This window comes from Dama dama, chromosome 19 (genome assembly GCF_033118175.1).
Source record: "Dama dama isolate Ldn47 chromosome 19, ASM3311817v1, whole genome shotgun sequence".
NCBI classification, from domain to species: domain Eukaryota; kingdom Metazoa; phylum Chordata; class Mammalia; order Artiodactyla; family Cervidae; genus Dama; species Dama dama.
The window spans coordinates 48,276,758-48,303,219 of NC_083699.1; the positions used below are offsets into that span (position 1 = coordinate 48,276,758).

The 26,462-nt window shown below is 50.5% G+C and overlaps 1 protein-coding gene across 1 annotated transcript; it reads left to right on the plus strand.

Annotated features, from left to right (window-relative positions):
- The first annotated feature begins 212 nt into the window (after positions 1 to 212).
- Positions 213 to 26,245, plus strand: MUC4 (mucin 4, cell surface associated). The gene is given in 25 exon segments (XM_061168027.1): positions 213 to 231; positions 554 to 703; positions 1,742 to 1,875; positions 2,773 to 2,937; positions 3,668 to 3,776; positions 3,779 to 3,807; positions 5,135 to 5,265; positions 7,146 to 7,234; positions 9,439 to 9,618; positions 9,767 to 9,913; positions 10,693 to 10,812; positions 11,368 to 11,576; positions 12,543 to 12,633; positions 13,052 to 13,219; positions 13,732 to 13,833; positions 14,472 to 14,705; positions 15,812 to 15,949; positions 17,511 to 17,692; positions 19,218 to 19,377; positions 20,327 to 20,506; positions 20,895 to 20,968; positions 22,708 to 22,772; positions 22,858 to 23,096; positions 25,046 to 25,208; positions 26,050 to 26,245. Coding segments are annotated over 25 exon segments (3,474 nt in total).
- Positions 26,246 to 26,462: the final 217 nt, after the last annotated feature.

Below are 26,462 nucleotides of genomic sequence, written 5' to 3' on the forward strand. Positions count from 1 at the left end.
ACTATCACAGGACTGTGGACAGCATCAACCACCATGACACCACCCTGGGAACCTCAGGTGGCACCTCACTTTCCATAACAAGCACCACTAATTCTTCATTCTCTCAATCAGCCCCTGGCCCTGCAGTCACCTGGAGCTCCACCACCCAATTCACAAGTCACCCCAGTCCTCTGTCTGTTACCGGCACTTCGCCAACATTCACAGGCTCCACCATGAAGGCTGAGACATCAGGTAGGGGGGACTCTGGGGTCTTGGTCTCTTACAGTGGCCCAGTTAGCTCAATTCAGCCCAGAGGAATGCCTGAGAGAGAACAGTGAGCTAGCACTGCCCAGCTGGAAGTCAGGCCCATGAGAAGATGAAGTCAGTGGCAGGTATAGTGGGTGACAGGCTCACCATCCCCTCTACCCCAGGAGATAACTGCAGGGGTTGGTTTGGGGATGACCAGAACACAGGTTTAGCTGTCTCTCCCAGCTCCTAAAGTCTGTGACTCTCTTAAATTCTACTACTCTCTGACTGTCAGACCCACGCCAGTCTTCTTTCCTTGCCTGCCCAGGAAAAATCACAACCTCACAGAGGGCAGACAGCGGGGGAAGCACAGCATCACTACCCTCAACAACCTCCCAGACCCTTACCACCTCCACTCCTGGGACTTCTACAGGTACCCACTCCACAGCTGCACCAGTCCCTGTTAACCCTGGGAAAGGCAAGTGATTCCATAGAGCTAGAGCCTCTCTGCCCTGGGAGGGAGAGGATGGAGCTAGATATGGTGGTTGTAGTTGTGGCAGCTGGATTGTATCTACCAATGATGGCCCTTGTGAGTTGTTGGGGGTTCTGTGGATCTCTCCACAGCTCCATCTGGGTCATGGGAAGTCCAGCTGCTCTCCCTATCCCCCTGATAGGGATGGATAACTGAGTGCTTAGTCTCATCCTGCTTGCTCACAGACTATGTTGTTTCAAATCAGAAGAGCCCTACAGGGGACAATGCAAGAGCATCAGAGTTGGGTGTTGAGGGCTGGCTTTGCAAACCGTGCTGGGCTAGGAGCTAGAGATATAGAAGTGACCAAGGGGCTGTTTAGAGAGAGACAGATCTTCTGCCTCAGTCGATGCCATTAGAGGAACAAGCCCAGGATATTAGGTGCACTTATTGGAAGGCCCTGAGGGAATGTCAGGGGTGGATGCAAGGTGAAGAGGAGGCTTCCTGGAAAAAGTAAATAGGAACTGGGGAGAGGAAGTGCCCCATGTGGGCAGGAGGGCCTAAACAGCTGGAATAAAGGCATAGACAGGAAAAGCGGTCCTAGTGTCACCTGGGGAGGAGATCCCCAAAGAATTTGGGGTTACCAGAAATAAGGTGAAAAGTGCTGAGAAGCAAGGCTGATGTGTGAGAGAATCTTGTAGATAACAGATTGTGTAGATGCCATCACAGCTGGGGTCAGGAAGAAATTTGTTGGAGGCCAGGGGAGCAGTGTAGGGCTTCCCAGGTGGCTCAGTGGTAAAGAATCTGCCTGCCAATGCAGGAGATGCAAGAGACTCTGGTTCAATCCCTGGGTTGGGGAGATCTCCTAGAGTAGGAAATGGCAACCCACTCTAATGTTCTTGCCCAGAAAATCCCATGGACAGAGGAGCCTGGCAGGCTAAAGTCCATGGGGTCATCAGGGAAGGCTTCTTGGAGGTGAAATACCCTACCAGCCTTAATGAGTTTGGGGCCCTTGAGAACTTCCTGCTCCTCTTTGTACCGGCCCAGGTGTTCTCCTCTTCCCCTACGGGCCAAGTGCTGGAGACTGGGAGTTCGTCAGGAGGACTGTGGACTTAACCTCACCACTCTTCAAGCCCCAGATCGGCTTCCCCCTTGACTCCTTTCTCTTGGATTCCCTCTACGTGAGTCCCCAACTGCAAACCAAAGGACAGGACTCATGACCTGCATTCCACGGGCCCTGCTTCCCCTCCAGGGCTCAAAGATGGCCCTGTGACCATGACCAGCTATGACTATGATGCTTGTCAGGACCCTCCTATGTATCTGCCGCTGGCTCTGTTTACACACACTGTCTTTAATGACAAGGCACCAGCTGAGGAAGACAAGGAGTGAGGCTATACCCTGCCCCCTGCCCCCTGCCCCTACCACACATACACATGTGGACAGAGTGTTGTCACCTCGGTAGAGAGGTCCTGGGGCCCAGTAATCTCTCCACTGTTTCCATGGCCCCCACCTCCACTTTTTTTTTTTTTTTTTTTTGAGTAGGAAGCCCTACTTTGGGACACTTGACTGATGCTGTTCAAATTTTCTGCAATTATTTTCCTGGTTCCCTGGTCCAAGTACTTCATGTTTCATAGAAGAGGGCTGAATGGCAGTTTTGGCCCTCAACGAGGGGGCAGAGACAGGACACGCTGTGAGAGAGCCCCACAGTGATGGAGTGAGAGTATAAATCCTTTCAGCTCTAACTGATATGGCACAAGCTTCAGGCGTGGGGGCCAAGGGGATTTACTCAGAGGCCTCTGCTCTTCGGTGGGCTGGTCTATGGATGGGTCTGCCACTGAAGCAGGACAAAACCTACCACCTTAGGAAGCTCTTAAGATGTGAGGACTGGCCTAAGAATGAAGAGTTTTTGTGGGAAAACTAGGTACCAGGACTCTCCCAGCGGGCAGGGAGATGGATGAGACCATCCATTTCCAGGTGTTGTTGACATCTCCAAGTTCTACCCTCACGAATCCCAGGAGTTGGCCCAAGGCTGGGATGCTCCCTCCCTGAATGCTAACCAGAGGAACCTTTGTGCTCAGTTCACAGATAATGGCCAAATCATTTTCCCGAAGTCAGACTACCAGATTTTCTCCTACCCCAACCCTCCCCTTAAAGGCTTTTCAGACTGGGACTCTGTGGCCATGGTGGCTCCATTCTGGGACGATGCTGATTTCTCCAGCAGCCAGGGAACCATGTTTTACCAGGTGGGCCTTTCAAAGCTCAGCACACAGGGTTCTCCAGCAGCCAGCAAGGAGAGACAAAGGCCTGTGTGGAGGGCCTTGCAAGTGTTCCTGCTGTCAGAACCCTCCTGTCAGTGGGTGGGAATTGAAGCTTTTATGAGGGTGGGGAGGAATCTGATTAGGACACAACCATGTTCAGAAGACTGCAGGTGGTGGATATGGGTTGACCATCCACTGTTTGATTTTAGAATGAGGTTGCAGGGTGTTCATTCTATTAAGGCCGAGTCAAGCAGGGCCCCTGCATCTGCTCCTGGATTGGGTTAATGGTTCCACTCAGAGAGAGCTCTCAGTGTAGTGAAAGCTACTGCAGGTGAATACTGATTGTGCACTGGCCATGGACAAGACACTGTAGAAGGTCCAAATGTGGAGAAGCACACACCTGTCTTAATGAGCCTCTTGTTGGACCCAGAGAGGTACAAATGGATGCAGGTGGTTGCACCATCAGAGCCAGTTTATGCTAAGAGATGTACAAGTTCAAGTTAGAAGACTTGGGTCTCTGGGTCTTGACAATCCACTTCATACACGCCAGGTTTCCCTGCAGATTGATCTTCAGGTCACTAACTGAAAACATAAGCCTGGGAGGGGGAAGGATGGGAGACATGGGTGGACTAAAGTGAGTAGAAAATGGGGGGTTCCTCAGGAGTATTGAGATGGGATCCTCATTTCCTTTTCCATATCTGCCTTCTTTTCCTAGGAATATGAGACTCTCTATGATGACTACAACACACTAGTGCAGAAGGTGGAGTCTTCAATTAATATGTTAACAAAGACCGGAAACTACAAAGCCAGGTGGACGCTAAAGATCCTGCCTATCCTGCCCAGGTGACCATCGGGGTGAGTGGACCAGTGGGCAGTGTCCTGTGAACCACCTGGAAGTCAGGCAGCCTAGAATCCTAAGCAGGGACCACTTTTCTAAACTCCTCTCTGAGTCAAGGACAGATGGCTGATTAGAGCACTTCCCTCCCAGCCCACCTCTCTGCCTCCCTATCCCCATCCCCACCACCTCCAAACCCCCCTGCTCTGTCTCCTGAGCACTTACCACATGTCAGGGGTGCCTCAGAGCTTTGCTTACATGCCTCACAGTAGCCAGAGCACTGGGTATTAGAAGACGGAAACGTGGAGCATGCAATTTCTGTAAGTAAAAAGTAGCTGTGCTAAGTCACTTCAGTAATGTCTGACTCTTTGCGACCCTATGGACTGTAGCCTGCCAGGTTCCTCTGTCCATGGGAGTCTCCAGGCAAGAATACTGGAGTGGGTTACCATGCTCTCCTCCAGGGGATCTTCCTGATACAGGGATGGAACCCACGTTTCTTATGGCTTCTGAATTGGCAGGCAGGTTCTTTACCACTAGCGCCACCTAGGAAGCCCCCAAAATGGCTGGCTATTGGCAATATTATATGGCTCAATCTAATGTTATTATCCACATATTAGAGATGAGGAAGATGATGGTTAGAGAGGTTAAGCAACTGCTCAAGGTGACCCAGCTAGCGGATGAAAGCCAGGCCTGGAACCAAGGTTTTTCTGAATCCAGACTCTGGCTCTTGACAGAAAAGCATCCAATGGAGAGGGTCCATGCCTCATGCTCCCCCTAGCCTTCCCTCTGGGGCCTCACCACTCTGACAGTTACAGAGTTCTTCCTTGTGTCTGGTTTAAAGTCACCCATTTCTTTATTGGCTCAGCAAGTTCATTGCTTACTCACTATGTAGAAGCGCAATGCTTGAAACCTGCTTCAGAGAACCTCCAGTCTCACCTGCATGGTTCCTCTATGCTATTCAGAATGAGGGCACATTTGGACGATATCCTTAAATATCCCAAAGGAAGCTCCTCAGGCCTCTCTCAGCTCTGCGAGGTCTTGGCTAATCTCTCTGGTTGCTGAAGCTTTTTCAGACAGACCTTCTTCTAAGAGGATTCCAACCCAGAATCCTTTACCTTTCCTCTCTGGAAAGAAGTCACAAAGAAGGCAAATCCACCACAGCAGGTGCTTTGACAGTTAGGGTGGAATCTCTGCAAAATTCCAAACTTGCCTGTATTTTAAACCCATGCCTTTGCTCTCAGAGGTCAGGAAAAGGTGATGTGGGTGTCAGAGTGGGGCTGTGGGATGGGTGATGGGACACCCCAGATCTCTCACAGGCATCCCTGTTTGTCTCCAACCAACTCCCAGACCAACACCTACCAGGCCATCCTTTCCACAGACGGGAGCAGGTCCTATGCCCTATTTCTCTACCAAAGCGGTGGTATGTGGTGGAATGTGACCGGGCGACCGGGCAACCCTGTCCTGATAGGCTTTTCCAGGTAGGACAGGGACGGGCTGGCAGCCCTGAGCAGATAATGAGAGGTGGTGCAGAGCAGGGCTTGCGCTGCACACACACTCTGTCCCCCAGAACTGGGCAGGACTCTTCCTCGCCAATGCTTCTGACTCACGCTGATTCTGGTTTCTATTTCTTTCTGTTTCAAATGAAAAGATCCCGCTTCACCCTGCCATTCCCTTTCCTATCTCAGTTCCCGTGCATGGTGATGTTAATTCCAGAGCTTTGACTTCTAGGATTTCCATTGACATTAGCTAACCACTCTTGACTTGTCAAGTGTCAGTCAATATTTATTACACCAAGTACTTAACAGGCATTATTTCATTTGACAATCACAACCACCCCATCAAGGAGATACTATTTATTACCCATTCTGCAGGTGAGGACACTGAGGTACAAATGGATGAGTCATTGCCCAAAGAGCTGCAAAGTAAGTAGCAAAGCAGGAAGTTGAATACAAAATATAAGGCTGAAATCTGCCTTCCTGACTTTATTAAAACTTTTTATTTTATATTGGAATATAGCCAATTAACAATATCATGATAGTTTCAGGTAGACAGCAAAGGGACTCAGCCATACATATACATGTATCCATTCTCCCCTAAACTCCCTTCCCATCCAGGAACTCCCATCTAGAGTTCCCTGTGCTATACAGTAGGTCCTCGTTGGTTATCCATCTTAAATATACCAGTGTGTACCTGTCGATCCCAGACTCCCTAACGATCCCTTCTCTCCATCCTTCCTCCCTAGTAACCATAAGTTTGTTCTCTAAGCCTGTGAGTCTGTTTGTGTTTTGTAAATAAGTTCATTTGTATCATTTCTTTTTAGATTCCACATACAAGTGATATCACACAATATTTTTCTTTCTCTGAATTATTTCATTCAGTATTATAATCTCTAGTTTCTGATGGGCTGAGAATTAACCTCTCACCCAACGGCACCAAAAGCTTGTGTGGGGTCAGTGGCAAAGAAGGAGAGCAGAGAGATGGATGGGCTGTGGTTGCGGACATGTGTTCCCAAGCATGGGAATGGCTCATTCTCTAACACAACAGTTTTCAACCATGATGTATATGTAGTCGGTTGTGAAGGTCCCATGTAATATGTTACTGGTAATTGCTGTAAATGCTTTTCTCCTAGAATGTGTTCAGGATTGCCCCATAATTACATTGCTTTCACTTGCTTCTGAACATGCCCTGGAAGAGAAAGGAGTGGAATTATCTAACTAGCTAGGAATTTCGCATCATTCTGAGGGCACCCATGGAAGGTGTCACGCCCACATGCATCATCTGTCCCATGTCAAAGAGGAGAAAGGATCTGAGTGGCTGCTCTGAGGCATGACCCAGAGAGTCTGCAGGCCCCACTTGGGTTTCCTCCTTCCTGGAGCAGGGTTTAAGCACCATCCCCTGGGCAGGGGAGTAGGGTGGGATGGGAGTGGGGTGGCACACACATTGTACTCCTAACTCAAAGACTAGCTCTTAACCTGTACCACCAACCATCCCCTATAGCACCGCCTCTCTGACACCTAGTTGAAGGGAAACTAACAGGAAGGAGGCCTGAAATGTTGCTTTCAACCCCTGTCTCAGGGTCAGTTCACTGCAGTTTGTGCTCAGATGTGAGATAAATTAGGTCCTCCCACTCCTCCCCCATCTGCCTCCTCCCCTCTCCTGCTTAGCACAGGGGGTCAGTGATTCTGGCTGGCTGACTGACCAACTGGCTCGATAGCTGACGGGCCAACTGATAACTAATGACTGGCTGGACAGACTGGGTGACTGGCTGGTTGACTTGCTGGGTGAATGAGCAACTTGCCGACTAAGGGAAAGGACTCTGTGTGTGATGAAGGCCAAATATTATTTTCTTTTCCCACAGTGGAGATGGGTATTTCAAAAACGGCCAATTGACATTCCATCCAGTATGGGAGAAGTATCGTCCAGACCAATTCCTGGATTCCAACACAGGTAAAAGCACCACCTTATCAGACTGGAGGGACTCAAGTCCTCTTCTGTCTCCCACTCCGTGTGCTGTGACAGTCCTCAAAGGGCAACTCCCATGCATGTCCACAAAAGGGTGTTTCCACACCATCTGACCTCCCACAGGTGGGATCTGGACTGGGCACTTCCCAGGGAGCAGCATACCTTCTGCATCCTCTTGCAGTGCAGAGTGTACTCCCTGGAATCAGCCCAAAGCCAGCAGGACTATGAGGGGGACCCAGATCCTGGAAGTGAGGACATGGGTTTGGCAGGAGGCAGGGACATGAACGGGCAGTTAGGACAAGTCTCCCAGTGTCCTGTCCCAGAGCTGGATGAGAACCCACATGAGATTCCTTAATGGATCTACCAAGAGGAGTTCAGGAGTTCAGGACATCCATTCAATCACCATATATTGAGTACCTGCTGTGTGCTGGAACTGTGCTAAGAGCCAGAAGTATGAAAAATTTTAAAAGACCAACTCTATTTGCTCTCAAAGAGCTCTCACTTTGGTAAGAAGGCCAGTACTTTAGGCTCCATGAGCCTCCTCCATGACTTGTACTGTCTGGGGGCCCCAAAGGGAAAGAAATGACAGTTTCCAAAGTGTGATAGAACAAAAGATATTTTAGCATTAGAAATTAGCCATGTGGACCATGAAAGCATAAATCCAGTTCTGTTCTGTGGCAAGAAAGCCTAGTAAACAATAAGCCAAGTCAGATCATTGGTGCCATCTGGTGGAGAAAGCTGTTCTATCAGATTGGTGGTGATTTAGTTGCTCAGTCATGTCTGACTCTTTGTGACCCCATGGACTGTAGCCTGCCAGGCTCCACTGTCCATGGGATTCTCCAGGCAAGAATATGGAGCAAGTTGCCATTTCCTTCTCCAGCAGATCTTCCTGACCCAGGGATTGAACCTGGGTTTCCTGCACTGCAGGAAGATTCTTTACTGACTGAGCTATGAGGGAAGCTCCATCCTATCAGATTAAGGCCCTTCTATGCAGATGCCTCTGCTTGTGACATAAGGGATGTGATTGTGTGTGTGTGTGTGTGTGTGTGTGTGTGTGTGTGTGTGTGTGTGTGTTGGGGGAGAATATCTGGTGTGTTTCTCCTGATTGTGGAGAAAATACACAAACAGATATAAAAAATGACTATCCTTTTCAAAACCTTATCAAACTTTAGTCATCTTGATGATTTCTTCTTTTGTGTGGGAATAGGATCTAAATCTCATACTTTATGTCCTATTGAATTCTGCTGTATTCTGGAGCCCTGTTTCTCACTCATGGCAGCTAGGAGGGCAGTAAATAACTTACAGTTAATTAAATGTCTGGGCTTCCCAGGTAGCGCTAGTGGTAAAGAACCTGCCTTCAGTGCAGGAGACATAAGAGACTCGAGTTCGATCCCTGGGTTGAAAAGATCCCCTGGAGGAGGACATGGCAACCCACTCCAGTATTCTTGCCTGGAGAGTCCCATGGACAAAGGAGCCTGTCAGGCTACAGCCCAAAGGGTCACAAAGAGTGGGGCACAACTAAAGTGACTTAGCACTCAGGTGCACAATTAAAGGTCTATTTAAATTTCAAATGCTCTTCAGGGATTCTTCTCCCAGTTACCTCCCCTTTCCAGGGATGGCATCTGGGCACAGGGGAAGCTCCCCCAGTTTCATATTATTGGAACAGTTGTCTGCTTCACATGCCAGCTTCCCTGTGGCTCCCCAGCTGGCCTCTGAACATCAGCCTCTCTCCCGGTTGCTTTGGCCACTGGTATGTCTGTGCAAGTGTCTGAGCATGTGACTGGTGGCATCACTCACTGAGATACAGGGTGCATAAGGAAGAGCTGGTCTTGGGGGACTGGAAGAACTGGAGCTTAGAGTAGTAGGCAGGAGGGCGGAGAATGGAGTACACTGAAGTTTAAGCCAGGGTTTGGCTCTGAGTTGGGTACAGATGAGGTCTCCCTGCCCAGCTCTTGTCCCAGGATCTCACCCTAAGATCCAAGTTTAGGGTTCTGAAGCTCACATGAGAGGGACCTTTGGGGGGGAATCACAGCCAGTCTGCATTGGGCCCATCCCTGGAAGACTGTCCAGAGTGCAGCAAGTGGCACACAGAGGATGCACTGATGAGTTTTGCTTGTCCCTAAAGCTAAATAAGAGCCTGTGGCCCCACGCCCTGGAAGGGATATCCCCTTCTTCATTTGCTTCCCCAGGCCTCCGGGGGCTACAGATCTACCAGCTGCACAGAGAAGTAAAGCCCAATTACCGTCTCCGGTGTCTGCAGTGGTTGAAGAGAGAGCCTCAGTGGCCCAGCTGGGGCTGGAACCAGATCTCCTGCCCTTGCTCCTGGAACCAGGGAGTATTGGATTTAAGATTCCAGTCCATCAGCAGAGGTAACAGATCCTTCCTGTCTCTTGTGGCACTCCCACTGTCCCTATAAGCCCACTCACTTTCCCTCTGGCCATGCCTGACCTTTCCCTTTTGGGGCTCCCTTCGATCCTCCCCAGGAACACCCCCATGCCATGGCTGCCCCCACCACAGGCATCCCAGGCCTGAGAATGTCTGGGCTTGTTGCAGGCAGCAGACAGCTGTGCAGCTCCTCCTCCTGGCGTGGGGGCGTGTGCTGCCGCTACGGACCCTGGGGAGAGCTGCTCCAAGGCTGGAGAGTGCAGAGTCCTTGGCAACTTGGTAAGTGTGTCTGCAGACAACTCAACCCCGCCTTTTCTGGAGCTTTCTGTCCTTCCCTGTCAGGGACCAGCTTGGGCTCCACACCAGCAGTGGGACTAGCAGAATGAAGCCTCTCGTCCCCATTTTCTCCCAGCTACCTCCCCTCCGTTTCCTGATCTTGTAACACCAGGAAGTTTCCAGCATCCCTTCCAGCTGGCATCCTAGGGATTTCTGATTGAGTTCCTCTTGCCCCGTCTCCACTTGGCCCATAGCCCCAGCTGATAGGGGCATCTTTCTAGGGAAGTGGCAGAGGCCTGGTCTGAGCTCGTCAACCTGGGCCCAGATTAGCAGGCTGTCTGGGGGAGGACATGGAGTCATCTCCTGCAGAGACCCTCCAAAGGAGCTAGAGGGGATGGGGTTGGGGATGGGGATGGGGCCCAGGGGAACATGTGTGCTCCCCTCCTCCTCCCCGTAAAGGCTTCAGCCTACTAGTCCCCAGACCACCAGCCACAGCCTCTCGCTCCCAGCACTTTGAGAGTGGTGGGTCTCAGCCCTCAGCCTTCGAGAAAGGAAGGACCCTGTGCCTGCCCACCAGGGGCTTTGCCACACACGTCTCCACCAAGCCCACAAGGGAGATAGTAACTGGTCCGTGGCCTAAGGTTGTTAAGCAGAGTGGGATCTGAACTCATGTGGGCCTGACTTCCAAACCACATTCTTGTTGCCCTTATCATCTTGCCCAAGTCTCCCAGCTGGGTCCTGCAGGTCCTCCATCTCCACTAACACACTGCTCTTCTGCACAGACCAAGAACTGGAGCTGCAAAACTGGTGTTGCCATTTCAACTGCAAGCCCTCCTTCTGCGCGCTGTACCAGCTAAGGCGGCCCCCCGTCAGCTGCGCTGGGTACCAGCCCTCAAGTCTCGGTTGAGGCTGCTGGGGCCCGGCCCTTCCACTTCCAGAGCCCAAGTGGAAGACCAAGGGAGCGATACACTCTTGGGGTTTGAATGGGGACAGCACAAGCTCCTGGGGCAGGACTGTAGTCACAAGGGAAGATGGAGGTGTGTGTGGAGTGTGGCAGAGGAGGGACTTCACCCATGGCCTTGGGGGAGGGGGAGGTGTGGTGGATCGGAGGCTATTGAGAGGAAGTGGATGGGCTGGGGGCACACAAGTGCAAGAGGACTTCTGGGGAGTGTTAAATGCTCCCTGAGCACTCCCCAGGCTGAAGTCTCCCAGGCCTTTCTTTCCCTGGTCTGCCCCACCAATGTGTTAGTTTGCTCAGTCGTGTATGACTCTGTGACCGCATGGACTGTAGCCTGCTAGGCTTCTCTGCCCATGGGATTCTCCAGGCAAGAATACTGGAGTGGGTAGCCACTCCCTTCTCCAGGGGGATCTTCCTGACCCAGGGATCGAACCCAGGTCTCCCGAGTTGCAGGCAGATTGTTTATTGCCCCTCCAATGTGGTACCTCCTTTTTTCCAGCCTGGATGGTTGGGGACCCCCACATCACCACCTTGGATGGTGTCAATTACACCTTCAATGGGCTGGGAGACTTCCTGCTGGTCCGGACCCAGGACAGAAACTTCTCCTTCCTGCTGCAGGGCCGCACTGCCCAGACCCGCTCAGCAAATGCCACCAATTTCATTGGCTTTGCTGCTGAATACCGCTCCAGCAGCCTGCACCCTATCACGGTAAGTTGGAGGTGGGGGCACTCCCCTTACATGGAGCCTTTAGCTCAGGGACCTTCAGCTGGAGACTGAGGCCCACGTGGAAAAAAGGAGGAAGGGAAGGGGCTAGAAGCAGTGAGGACACATCCTGCCAGAGCAGTGGTTCAAATCAGGAGTTTGGGGTTAACAAGTACACACGACTATAAATAACATAGGCTTCCCCAGGTGGCTCAGCGGTAAAGAATCCACCTGCAGTGCAAGAGCCACAGGAGACGCGGGTTCGATCCCAGGGTTGGGAAGATCCCCTGCAGGAACGCATGGCAACCCACTCCAGTATTCTTGCCTGGAGAATTCCATGGACGGAGGAGCGTGGCGGGGCTACAGTCCATGCGGTCACAAAAAGTCAGACACAACTGAAGCGACATAGATACCCAACAAGGATCTACTGTATAGTACAGGGAACTCAAGATTTTGTAATAACCTATAAGAGAAGAGAATATGAAGAATTACATATATATATATATTCTATATATGTATGTATGTATGTTTGAATTGCTGTGTTGTACACCTGAAACTAGTCGGACACGACTGAGCGACTTTACTTTCTGACCCCAAAGCCCATGCTCTGTATGCCTGACATGATTTTGTAAATCAACTGTATTTCAATATAAATAAAGAGTCAACCCTGGAGACACTGGCTTAAGGTCCTGTGAGACTGAAGAAACAACATCCAGCACCTTGTATTCCTTAGAGTAAAATAGGGATAATAATTATACCTACCTTACACGGCTGTTGTGAAGTTTAAAAGCTAACCTCTGAAACGTACCTTGCTCAGAGCCTGGCCCAGGCCAAGCACCCTCATGCATGGTAGCTAGCATCACCTCATGGTCACACTCCCCATCACTTTCACCATCATCCAAGCCCCAGGCTCCTTCCGCTGTTTCCGGCCCCATGCAGGTTGGGCTGAGGTCTCTGCCAACCCCCTTCCAGGTTCAGTGGCTCCTTAAGCCCAATAACACAATCCATGTTCAGCTCAATAACCAGACCATAGCATTTGAGGCTAATGGTGAAGACGCAAAAGGTAGGCTGGGCCTCTCCTGCCTCCCTGGCTCAGGGTCAGCGGGGTGCCCAACACTGGGGAGCAGGGTGCTGGGATGGAGAGGCAGTGGTCTTGGGGCGGAGCAGCATGGTTGTCACCCCACGGTCCCTCCAGCAGCTGTGCTGGAGCAACTTCTTCACTGGAGCTAGGCCTTAAACTTCCCTCTTCACGTCTCTCCTTCCTCTGGGGCCTCATCCTCAGCCCCCGGGGAGAAGAGGGTGGGATGGGCCGCGAGCATGTCCTGTGAGTGTGCTTTGTAGTTACTGGAGAAGGACCGTGCCGGGCATCTCCCAGCTGCTTTCAGTCTCCTCTCTGCAGCTTTAAACTTTACTGCTGACAAGTCCTGGGCCTCCAGGGTGCCAACACTGGCTTTTTCCTCATTTGTCTCCCAACATTCTAGACCAGGAGATCTTCAACAGCTCTGGAGTCATAATGACCCACTACGGCTCCACGGTATCAGCCAGTTTCGATGGTGCTGTGGCCATCTCTGTGCTCGCTAGCTCCAACATCCTCCACATCTCCTGCGGCCTTTCAAAGGGGTATCAGAACCACACTGAGGGCCTCATGGGTAAGGAGCGGGCAGCACTCTGCCTCTGCAGCAGAGCTCAGATCCCCAGCCCACAGGCAGCTTCCCCTCCAGTGCACCTGTGGACATCCCGAGGAGGGTTTTCCTTTCTCAGCAGAGGCGGAGGTGGGACCTCTTCAGGGGCCTTTGAGGCTCACTTCCCATCCTGCCCTAAGCTGCAGGCCCAGGGCAGCCGAGCGGCCACTGAGGATGGGCTCTGGAGACCATGGGGCCGGCAGCCACCCTTCCCCCACCTCCCTCTCTCCCTTGGGCTTCACACCCTCCTTCCATCCCCCACATGCCCTCCCTTCTTTCTCCACTTCCTCCTTTCCCTGAAGCAGAGGGTAGGCTCTGAGGTCATAGTCCTCTCCCCTCCTCCTGAGCAGAGCAGATGCCACCGAAAGAGGCTTCCCAGGCCCCCTGCTCCTCCCTACCTCTCCCTGTGCTCTGCTGGATGCTCCCTGGGGAAGGGAGGGCCACCTCCCAGGGTGGCTGAGTCCTGCTCCGTCCCTCAGGCTTCTGGAACGGCAACCCAGATGACGACTTCAGGATGCCCAATGGCTCCACCATACCGAAAAGGAGCTCCGAGGAGATGCTTTTTCACTATGGAATGACCTGTGAGTCTGGGTCTCAGGGTCTTTGAGCAGATGGGGCAGGCCCCAGGTGAAGGAAGCTGCTGTACTGTCTCCCTCAGGCCTATGGGAATGAGACCTCTGTCCTTCATGAGAGAGGAGTAGAAAGGAAGAGACCTGGGGATGCTGGTGCCACCTCAGCTTTGTCCCCTCCACCCCAGATTGGTGCCCTCCATTCCCATCCCACCCACAGTCCTATCTGGAAGAGAAGATGAGGGAGGTGGGTGGACCTCACTCCCTAGAGCGGAGATTTCCAGACTTAGAATCTGGAAGTCACTCTGTCCTCCCCAATCCCAAACTATATAAAGCGAGGGTAAGGGGTGGACACAGGAGGCACGAGTGATAAAGAATCTGCCTGCCAATTCAGAAGACTTAATATACAGGGGTTCCATCCCTGGGTTGGGAGGATCCCCTGGAGAAGGGCATGGCAACCCATTTCAGTATTCTTGCCTGGAGAATCCCATGGACAGAGGAGTCTGGTGAGCTATAGTCCATAGGGTCACAAAGAGTCAGACATGACTGAAGTGACTTAGCACACAGCACACACAAGGGGTAGACACAATAGAATATAGCTGGAGTCCCACCCTGGTACCACCACCATTGCATCACATAATGTGTTTTAGAAAAAATCAATGGAACAGGCCTTTTTGGCAAGAGGGACAACAATTTGCCTTCCAGCTTCACTCCTGTCTTCCTTTCACAACTGCTGCGAAACACATCCTTGCATAAAAATTTGACCTCTTCTTGTCATGAAGATGATCAATGCATCTTAGATGTCCTGGCCACAGGAAGCGAAAACCTCGGAAATGACACTAGGGAGATATTTAGACTCTACCAGCAGATGAACACTACCCTGAGTAAGTGGTGTGAGGCCTGGGGAGGTGTGTGCAGAGTTAGGGCACAGATAAGGGGACGCCCTTCCATGACACTCCTTTGAACTACACATTTGTAAAATTTAACAGATTCTTTTGCTCAAGCTATTGCTTTTTTCAAACCCTCCCATGACTCCCCAGCTCACTCTGTCCTTAACGATGACCCTCAAAGCCCTATCCAGTCTGATCCCATTGCCTCTCCAAACTCTTCTCCTAGGACTTCCAGCCCCACTCCCTCCGCACCAGCCCCACTGGCTTCTTTGTGTTCCTCAGACATGCCTGGCTCCCTACCAACTCAGACTGCATGTGCAGTTCTCTTTGCCTGGAACGCTTTGCCCCAGGGTACCTGGCAGGCTACCCCAGGTGCCTGGCGCCCCTCACCTCCTTCCAGTTTCTATTCAAATGTCACCTTCTCAGCAATGCCTTTCTTGGCTAACCTGTCTAAAATTTCACACTCACCCACACTTCCTATTTGCCTTCCCTGTTTTGTTTTTCCTCCTTAGCATCTATAACTATCTATTAGTTAATAACATATTTTCTAATTTTCATAGGCATCTTTTTTATTATTTGTTTGTTGTAGCATCCTTACTACATAGAACAGTGGCAACCATAGAGTAGGTGCTCAATAAATATTTGTTAAGTGACTGGCTGAATAAGTGAATGAATAAACAACGAAATGGAAATAGCAGGGCTCCAAAACACAGATACCAGTGAAAAGGTTATACTCCCTCTCTATTCCTGACAAACACAATGCCCATGATGTTACCCTCATTGTTTTCAGTCCTCTTCCAAATGTAAAACTCCTCAATATTCTGAACAACGCTATCCTCTGATTCACTTCATATCACACCCAGCATAGCATTCTGATCAGGAAAGAACTTGAAATAAATCCTGTCTGGGGAGAAGGTTGGGCAATACAACCGCAGCCTGATTTTCATGGGTTGTGAGCTGGTGCACAGACTAAGTCCTGTTTCTGGAGATGGGTCCCAGCCTGAGGAATGCCTCCCACAAGCCAGAAGACTGAAAAGAGATGTCCCAGAAGGTAAGGGAGTATCCTGCCTTAAACCCCACATCCTTTCTTTGTGTCTCAGATTGGTACCCACCCTCTATCAAGGGTCCTGATGTGATAAAAGCCTACATGGGACAGACCACAGTGGTTAATTACACCAGCAATGCTAAGGACATCACATTCACCCTCAGAGAAAACTGCACGGACTTCAAGCTCTTTGGTAGGAACACTGGCTGGGAGTTAGCGGATAAGGTCAGAGTTAAACTTTGGGTAATTTTGCATTATTATATCCTGTGCAACTTCATGTCACTTCTTCACTGGAACATCCAGGACCAGCATTTCTTAGGAATGATCGCTATAATTCAAATAGGTGCCCCACCCCCCAACACCAGTGAATAGCAGTGATGGGCTTATGGAGATTTGGCCAACTAGTTAGATTGCCTCTGGGCATATACAATTTATTCAAAGATTCATTTCATCTCAGTCTTGAAATATGTTATCATCTTCATGTAATCAACAAATTATTAGAATAAATACACCAATTAACAGGTACTAAATTTAAAACATTGCCTATCTATTAAAAGAAGGATATCACATGGAACAAGATTTAAAGAAATACAAAACCTTTATTTGGTCCATTTCTCACTATTTTTATGTTTGTCAACCGTGTTTACCTCAATTTGTCTCTCCTTGTCTGCTTTTCTGTGCTTGGGCCAAGGAAAGCTCCATCTTTCTCTCACAGGAATGGTGTGAAGACCCCATTTCAGGCCTGTAACCATGATCTGGCTCAAGAGTCAAAGCCCAGAGAGCTCCCTGGCAGTCCAGTGTTTAAGACTCAGCACTTACACTTGGCACTGCCATGGGGCTGGGTTCAATCCCGGTTGGGGAACTAAGATCCCCCAAGCTGTGCAGCGTGGTTGAAGGAAAAAAAAAAAGAGTCAAAGCCCACAGCATGCAACTTGCCTTCTGTTGCCAGCACTAATTAAGCTGGTGACTGTTCTTGGCTAAACCAAAGCCCTTAGGGACCTTATTATGAACTCTGAACACCTCTCTGACTCATTTTCTTTCTCTGTGCATAAGAAGGGACTGCTTTGGCTGCACCCTGTTGCTCTACATGGCATCCTCCCAGGTGTCAAATTAATGGCACCAGGAAATTTTCCCGTCCACTTGGCTCCTATCCTGAAGAGTGACGGCCTAGAAGTTATACTCGTCTGTTCCCTACTATCAGCTCTTCTCAACCTACTGTTTTCAGGAGATGTTCTTAAAAACACAAGACGTGTTGGATCAGAAGAGTCCTTATTGATAAGTAGCAGTGTTTCACTGTGGTCTGCTGTCTGAAGCTGGCTGGCCAAAATTCTAGGAGATGAGGGCAGTAAAATCAGGGCAATGGTGGGGCTGTTGTGAAGCTGATGTCAGTTTGGCCTGCAGTTTAGCCTGGGGAAGTGTTGGGAGGTTGGGAGGAAGAGTTGGGAGGTTCCTGGCCTTCATCCTCTGTCCCCCTCCTGATGAACCATTCTGGTGCAAGCCGAGGGGTCTCTTCAAGGGGCAGGCAACTGCCTTCTTCTTGTGGAGTGCTGCCCCACAGCCACTGAGTTGGGCTGGTCCCACCTCCAGTTTGGTGGGACCACCCCAGGAAACTAGCCTTGCTCAAGGAAACGCCAGAGAAGATCAGAGGGGTGGTCTGAGAGGGGTGGGGGAAATCCAGCATCTGCACCTGGGGTATCAGACAGCAGAGCAGATGGGGCTCCCAACTCTCAACGATCTTGTCTTCCTCGGGACAGAGAACGGGACATTGCTATGGACACCAAAGCTGCTGGAACCATTTACTCTGGAGATTCTAGCAAGCAGTGCCCAGGGAAGCTTGTCATCTGTACTCAATCCAAGGACAGTGGTCTGTGAGTGCAAGGCAGAGAGCCAGTGTTTGTACAACCAGACCAGCTGGATGAGCAACTCCTCCCTGGAGGTGAGTGTTAGAGAATAGAGTAGGGGTGGTTTCCCTGTGGAGGGGAAAGGAAGTGGGAATTGAAAGGATGTTTTCCTTCAGCCCCTTTGTATCAGGTGTGTGTTGGGAGGTGGGTAGTGAGTAGAGCAGATACCAATCTCGGGTCACAAACTTACGAAAGTATACGAAAGAACTTTCTTTAATGCTTGTAGCTCAACTGAATTTTTATCTCCCAGCTCCTATTCAGCCAGGTTGGTAGGAAACTTCCACCTCAGGCTTTCTGGGAGTTTCCCAGTTGTTCTAGCTCTATGGTTCTGGAATAAGGCAGTGAAGTGTGGGGTAGGAAGGTGCCTGTGCAGTCCCTGGGCCTGAGCCTACACAGATCCCAGCTCCAAGGGCCCTCCCTTCAGGCTCCATGGCTTCTGTGCTTTGCTCAGACAAAAGAAATCTGTAAATTGGCTTAGGGTCCCATCTGCATAGAAACGCTGCACAGACACTTTTTTTGGGGTGGGGGAGCGGATCATTTTCACGGTATTTGGAAGAGAAGTACAGATCCCCTCTGATCTTAGTCCCCCCCAAACCCTTTTTTTCCCCTTTTACTCTCTTCCTCCAACTGAAAGAAGCATCTCTTTCGCAGTTGGGAGAAAATCCTTCTCCATTCAAGTTTCTAGCCAAGATACCCGGGCTAAGTCATGGATTTGGCCCCATCTCTTTTGTTTTTTCTTGTCACTTTTGAGGGGAGCCAGAAAGGAAAGTGTTTGGCTGGCAACACCCCATCACCCACCACTTCTTTCACGTCTTACACATACACACCCTCCTCCTGAAGCATGAGCAGAGAATCCCCACTTGAAAGGACCGAGGTAAAGGAGTCCAGAAGGCAGAAAATGAAAAAAATACAGATTGGGGGGGGGGAGGGGGCAGATTAAAACCCATACAGTATTTTAGATATCCCAAGATACCTAGTCTTGACAGTAGAAAGTGTTGAAAGGTTCCATTTCAGGGAGCTTTCGCGTGTCATCCAGTAGGGGAGATAGAGAAGAGAGACATGAACTTGATGAGAATCTGGTTGCTTCCCCCACTGTGCCCTTGTTCTAGTTACTGCTTGCTCTCACCATGCTCAGCAGCAAGCCTCCTTCTTCTTGGTTGGGAGTCAGCAAGGGAAAGGAGAGCAGCAAACTATGGCTTACGTGGGATCCAGTATTCCAGAGATGGTAGAATATTTTTTCAGCGACCGTCTTACTCTAGAAAGGATTTCAGGCAAGGGGATTTGCTGTGAGAGGGAAGAGGCTGGGACCCCAGGGCAGGGGCCGGGCACAGAGCTCAGGATGGCCCAGGGAGGCCACACAGCCTGGAGGACAGCCTGCCCTTGACAGGGTCGGGTGGGCCCAGGGCCTGTTCGAGAAGGTGGTCAGTGGATACCGACATAATTAAGACAAGGACTTGGGATCCATCAGTTTTCAGACCAACAGGGTGGGTTACAGAAACACCCCAGAAACCCTTAATGGTCCAGATCCTTGGCTGCCCAGTGATCAGCAACCCATTCTAGGCAGCGGATTGCAAGTGCGATGGCAATACCTTTGGCTGCTACTGCAACTACTCCAAGGACCCCTGTGATGAGCAGTGCTTCCCGAATGTGAAGTGCATTTCTGGAAAGGGCTGCGAGGCCTGCCCCCCGAACCTGACTGGGGATGGATGTCACTGTGCATGTGAGCTGGGAACGAGGGCTTGGCAGGAGGAGGTTCTGGGGACAGGTGACATCTCGAGGGATGGCCTAACACAGCTGGGCAAAGCATTTCTCCCCACTTTACAGTGAGCCTCTAGAATGTTCAGTGCAGGTAGGTATGGTAAGGAGGCGAGGTAGGTATGGTAGGTGTGAAGCTGAAGGAGAAGAGGTTGTACAAGCACGGGGGAGGAATCAGAGCAGAGCATCCCCGAGTCACTGTTGGGAGAAACTCAGGGCAAGAGACTGAAGATGGCCTGGAGAGGGAAGGAGAATTCCAGCAGCATCCAGGGAACCAGAAGCTGGTGGGGGGTGGGCCCTCAGGCTCCTGGGGATTTTCAGACATGCCAGGCCCAGGGTCTCTGCATTTCCCCAGTCAGGACATTTGGGGGCAGGGGCTGCTGTGGGCATCTGGCAGCATGGATGCCTCATCTTTCCTTTGAGTCCTCCTCCCACCATCTGTTCCTTGACCTCTGAGCCATCAGAGTCACTGGGGACATCACAGTGAGGCATCCACTAAGCCCCTGAAGTGCCCCAGTGAAATCTAGAGACCACTACATCTTTGGAGCAGAGACCAGAGAGGGTAAAACCACAGCCTCATAAATGCAGAAAAGGGGATGGAAGTGAAGAAAACAGGCTGGTGGGCTTTCATGAAAGAGGGTCCTTTCCTGATGGGGAGTGTCTAATAAACATTCCATTCACTCAGCGGAAGTGAGAGAATCCTTACCTGGCAGAGAAAAAAAGGGTTGCCTGGCAAAGAAATGCCTGGAAAAAGAAGGATAGTTTGGGGTTCAGAGTGACCCACAAACAGAACATAGTTTAAGTGGGCTTTGTGAGAAAGAAAGCTAGCCTGTCCTGGGAGCAGGTTTCCCTGGGCTGGGGCCTGCCCCCTGCTGCCGGGTGTGGTGCTGCTGACCTCTCAGCTCCCCCTGCAGCTCTGGAGAAACCCTTCCTCTGTCAGAACGAGTCCTGCCCTGAGACCTACTGCTACAACAGCGGCCTGTGCTCCGTCTCCCACACTCTGGGCTGCCAGCCCGTGTGCACCTGCCCCGCGGCCTTCACCGACGCCCGCTGCTTCCTGGCTGGGAACAATTTCACTCCAACTGTCCATCGAGGTTAAGACCAGATCCTCTGCCATCCCCACTTCTCTCACCTTGGGTGAAGATGGGGGACTCCAGGGGCCAGGCTAAGTCCCTCAAACCCACAGGACAGAGCTCCAGATTTCCCTCAGGTGGTGGTAGACTGTAGGCTATGGGAGTGAGTGGGCGGCAACTGTCACAGCGGGAATCGCCGGCCTCGGCGGTCTGCTGAGAGAAGATTGAAGGTGACCCCACAGCTCAGCACAAGTCAGGGGAACCTGGACCACAGGCCAGCGTGCACTAGGGTGAGGGTCAGCAGACTTGGCCGCTTCTTCTGTGACCTTCTGTCAGTGTAGGATAGGGTGGTCTTTCTGGGCTGGGTAAAACTGTGAGGTGATTATGAATCTGCTTTTCCCATCTCCAGAGCTTCCTTTAAGGATCATCCAGCTCTCGCTCATTGAAGATGAAAATGCCTCCCAAGCAGATGTCAACGCCTCGGTCAGTGCTGCAGGCCAGCTCTGGGTGGGGGGCGGGCCTTGGCAGGTTCAGGCAAGGTTTTAGCCCTGGCTTGTGCCTTCTGAGTCTCAGCATCCATCTGGATTCTACTGCCAGAGGAGGCAGGAGCCTCTTGTTCCAGGGAAGGCTGAGGGTGAGGAAGGCAGGAAGGCCCAGGATGAAGATTTCCAAGAGGGCTGAAATGGCCAACTTGCAATGAATAGAGTCCAGGGTGACTGGGTCAACACAGCCTCTCCTTCTGAACATCCCTTGGGACCTACACGTGGATATTATATGGAAGAAACAGGGCATTTCACATCCAGGAAACCTTCCTTGACTTCCCTGAGGGGCTTCCTCTTCCTGGCTCCCATGCCCTAGTCCATTGCCCAATCACAGGCACAGTAGTACAGTAGTTGTTCCTGAGGCTCTAGAATCCTGCTGCTACTGTTGCTCAGTCGCTTCTGTCGTGTCCGACTCTGTGCGACCCTACCAGAAGCCCACCAGGCTCCTCTGTCCCTGGGCTTCTCCAGGCAAGAATGCTGGATTGCCATTCCTTTCTCCAGAGGATCTTCCCAACCCAGAGATCGAACCCAGGTCTCTTGCATTGGCAGATGGATTCTTTAGCGCTAAGCCACCAGGGAAACCCATATAGAATCCTAGCTGGGCTCAAATCCTGGTACCACCACTCACTGGAGCAGGTATAATGATTAGACAAATTATTTGATCTTCCATCTGTAAAAATAGAAATGATGATAGTACTTAGGTCAATGGTTTGTATGAAGGTTTAAATGATTATGTAAAGTGCTCGGTTCAGTGCCTAGAACACAATGTGTTAAAAAAGATTATCCAAATGACTATTACTGGTGCTATTACTACAGCACTCTACACTCTGTTTGGTAAAATCTGTTGACGTTTGTCTACTGAGCCACACTATGGCCTTTGAGAATGGACTGTTTCTAAGTCATACTAACATCCCCTGCACCTGACTCCCCTGCTGCTGCTGCTGCTGCTAAGTCGCTTCAGTCTTGTCGGACTCTGTGCGACCCCATAGATGGCAGCCCGCCAGGCTCCCCTGTCCCTGGGATTCTCCAGGCAAGAACACTGGAGTGGGTTGCCATTTCCTTCTCCAGTGCATGAAAGTAAAAAGTGAAAGTGAAGTCGCTCAGTCGTGTCCGACTCTTAGCGACCCCATGGACTGCAGCCCACCAGGCTCCTCCATCCATGGGATTTTCAAGGCAAGAGTACTGGAGTAGGGTGGCATTGCCTTCTTCAGACTGTCCCCTAGGTCTGGCTAAATATAATCGATGTTCAATATACACATGGGGAGAGAATGAATGGGTAAGTCAGAAATTAGAGGCAAGTTAAGGGCTATTCATTGAAAGTCCTTCATTCACCAACAAACTTCTATTAAGCAGAGATGTGTGCCAGTCACCAGACTAAGCTGGGGTGTAGGGATGAAGAAGTGATAAGAAACATTCTTGTGGTCCAGTGTCCTCATATTCAAAGAAGGAAATAGGGAATTCCCTGGTGGCGTAGTGGTTAGGATTCCGAGCTTTCACACCTGTGACCTGGGTTCAATCCCTGGTCAGGGAACTGAGTTCCTGCAAGCCAAGGGGCTCCACTAAAAAAAAAGAGAGAGAGAGACAGGGATGAATAAGTTCATTAAAGTGGGAAGGGTCTTCTCTGTGGGCTGGGCCTCACTCTTGCTTCCACTCGCCACCCAACCCCCATCTCTGCCCTAGGTGGCCTATAGACTGAAGAACCTGGAAGTGTGGGCCTTTCTCTGGAACAGACAAGTGGATCAAACGTAAGCGGGACTGTCCCTACCTGGTCCCTGGGTCCTCCCCCAAACACCTCTCCCCTTGGCCCCTCACTGTACTCCTCCCATACAGTAAACCCTCAACAGCACCAGCCTCAGGAAGCTCCCTCCACCACTGGAACGTCATCTCTGAGTTCCAGTACCACCCTAAGGGCCCTGTCATTGACTTCCTGAACAACCGGCTGCTGGACGCGGTGGTGAAGATGTTCTTACCCCCGGCTCCCCAGATGAGGGGGAAGAGAAGTGGCGGGCCCAGGAACAACGTGGCCTTCCACTCCATCTCCAGGAAGGACGTGTACAGTGTGATGACTCGTGAGTCACTATTTGGGGGATAGCTCCTGGGATAGGAGAGGGGGGAGGTAGGCAGTGGGAGCTTGTCATAGGTCTGCAGCCCACACAAACCCATGGCTGAAATGTATTCTATAGTGGGCCACAGATAAGAAGCAAGTCAATTTAGTTTTTTTTGTTGTTGTTGTTTGTAATTTTTGAGAGAAATTGTGAACATTTTACTCACTAGCCTTCTATATTCAAGAAGAGGAGCACAAAGTACTGCTTGGTGAGTCCCCATGTGTACAATCCCCAACTGCTGCTTTCCATCGCTGCCAAGGGTTTTCTCTCTCTAAAACTGTTAATGATTTGGTTAAAAGGCCATTGCACTTTATAAACATAAACAAAGACATTATTTCTGCCTTTGCCCCCCACCTGGAGATAGTTAAGTTGAAACCTGGAGACCTGGCCCAGGGGCAGATAGACTCCCTTCCTGAAAAAGTGTGACCCTCTGCAAAAGCCATCCCCAATCCAGGTCTCAGTACCCCCACCTGGAAAATGAGGTGGGATTTCTGAGGTCCCTTTCAACTCTGACAGCCCCTAATTATACTGGAACAGGAATAAGATAGGTTGGCAAACTTGCCAGAGAAGGAAAGAAATAGCTCACCCTATTTTTTGAAGTCAGGCAGAGAGCTGGCAGGACTATGCCAAATCCAACAGAAGCTGCTGTTACTTGGATCAAACAAGAGCTTCTTCTAGAATCCAGGCTAAGCCTCCTCCCTCCCAGCGGCAAAAATTTGAAATCCTTCAAACTACTATGTGTATGTGTGTGTGTGTTTGGGGATGGGGGGAAGTAGGGTTGGGGATAAGGGAATAACTACTCCAGACCTGATTGACTTTTAGTAGCAAAAACAAAAACCCCACAATTTTTATGACACAAGTACAATATGTTTATTATAGAAACTTCAGGAAACACAGATTAACAAAAAGAAAAAAAAAATTACCTATAATCCCAAACCCCAGAGACAAATTCATTCTGCTCATATTCTTTTGAACTTTCTTGTATGCATAGGAACCCTCATACATATCAATTTATTTATTTTTTTAAGATAAGAGGATCAAGTCATGCCTAATGTTTGATAACCTCCTCGTTACTCAAATTGTGAACATAATGCCTTGTCTATTGTATACACATTCCATTGAATATTTTATAACACACAATGTTCATTGGAAGGACTGATGCTGAAGCTGAAACTCCAATACTTTGGCCACCTCATGCGAAGAGTTGACTCGTTGGAAAAGACCCTGATGCTGGGAGGGATTGGGGACAGGAGGAGAAGGGGACAACAGAGGATGAGATGGCTGGATGGCATCACCAACTCAATGGACATGAGTTTGAGTAAACTCCGGGAGTTGGTGATGGACAGGGAGGCCTGGTGTGCTGTGATTCATGGGGTTGCAAAGAGTCGGACACGACTGAGTGACTGAACTGAACTGAATTGAACATACGTGCTATAGTTTAAACAGAATGTTATACTAATAGTGACCATTTATTGAGGGTTACTGTGTCAGGCACCTACTGAGTACTCTGCATATATTATCTCATTTAAACATCGAAGCAAGGTAGTTTCCTTTTAAAAATAAGGAAACTGAGGTTGAAAGAGTTAAGAAATTTCTCCCAAATCACACAACTAGTTAGCAGTAGAGTTTGCGTTTCAGTTCAGTCTGGCTGACTTGAAAGCATACACTCTTAACCGATGCATATCTGGAGCTTATCCATTGCACAGTATGCTTTGTTTAACAAAACCACTCTCCTGAAACATTGCTGCTCTTATAAACCATGCTGCTCTGAACCTTCATGAACATATGTAATTTTCCTGTGGTTTCCAATTATGTCTCAGGATAAGTGCCTGAACATGCAATTCTTTCTCGAAAAGGTATAGGCTTGCTGTTAATCGGTTGTTTTCCATGTTCACATGTGTCCTACCCGACAGTGAATGTGAGCATGCTGGCAACTTACTTCCAATTCAGTGTCTACAAGGACTGCCACCTGGTCTACAGCCCCCAGGATGGCTTCACCTGCGTGTCCCCCTGCAGTCAGGGCTACTGTAAGCACGGAGGCCAGTGCCAGCACCTGCCAGATGGGCCCCGCTGCAGGTGCCTCATGGTGTCTGAAAATTAGGATGATTCCCTTTGCCACTGAGAGAACGGGGATCAGAGAAAAGGGGAAATGGAAAAAAATGTCTGAGTGCCCACACTGGGTGGAGGATAAAGATAGTCTATTACCTCTGCAACTCAGACCAGCTACTGGGAGGCAGGGGGATATTATGCCCATTTTAAAGATGAGAAAACTGCAGCTTAGAGAGGATAAGAAACCCAGTAAGTTACGTAGCAGTATTCAGGCTCCAAAGCCAAACCCTTACACATGATTTTACTTCTTGGGTGGACAGCCTGCTGTCTCCTGGTGGAAATGGAACCCTCTGTCTTGGGTCTAGACCCGGCCCTCCTTAAGATTACCACTCAAGAGTGGTCCTCTCAAACTGGCGCTCTTTGTCCTGTTGTCTCATCACCAATAGTGAGGGGAGCGCGCTGAGCCAAAGGCCTACTGAGAAGGGCAGCGCCACCCGGGCCCTCTTTTCACAAGAGCGCCGTCTGTCTTCGCTAGTTCCCACTACACTTGCAGATACAACCAGCCCGCTCCGCACCGGGTCCATGGAGGACTAGGGGCAGGGCTGGGTTTGTGTCTGCGCATGCTCACCTGCAGCCAGCCCCAACCCCCTCCCTGCGGTCCAGGTGGAATGGACCTTCTGTGAATTCACCCCCACAGGTGCCTGGGTTGCCCTGGGTCTTCCATCAGCTGGGCAGCAGGGCTGACTCCACCCGTCCCCTAGAGGGGGGCCCAGCCTGCCTGGAAAACCTCCTCCTTGGCAGGAGAGGAGGGATGGGGAGGATCAGCGCCAGCCTCCTCCCCTGCTGACCGCGTCCCTTCTATCCCCAGCTGTGTGCCCTCCTCCATCTACACGCCCTGGGGCAAGCGCTGTGAGCAACTGAGCATAAAATTCTGAGCCTTCTTCGGGATCCTCTTCGGGACCCTGGGCGCCGTCTTGCTGCTGGGGGTCGCGGTGTTTGTGGTCCTGCGCTTCTGGGGCCGCTCCTGAGCCGGTTTCTCCTACCCACTGGACTCCGAGAGCTGAGGCCTCGCGTCGAACACGAACACGGGCGGCTGTGGCCTAGGATACCTCCGGACCCACCCCAGCTTCACCTGCACAGACTTTCAGGCATCGTGCTTTTGGGATACTGGAAAAAGGAAGATGACTGGTGACGATTCATTATTCTTCAAGAAGAATGATTAATGGGAATGAATAATAAAATCAAGACCACAACTTGTTAGTACAGAAGACACAGAGGCTG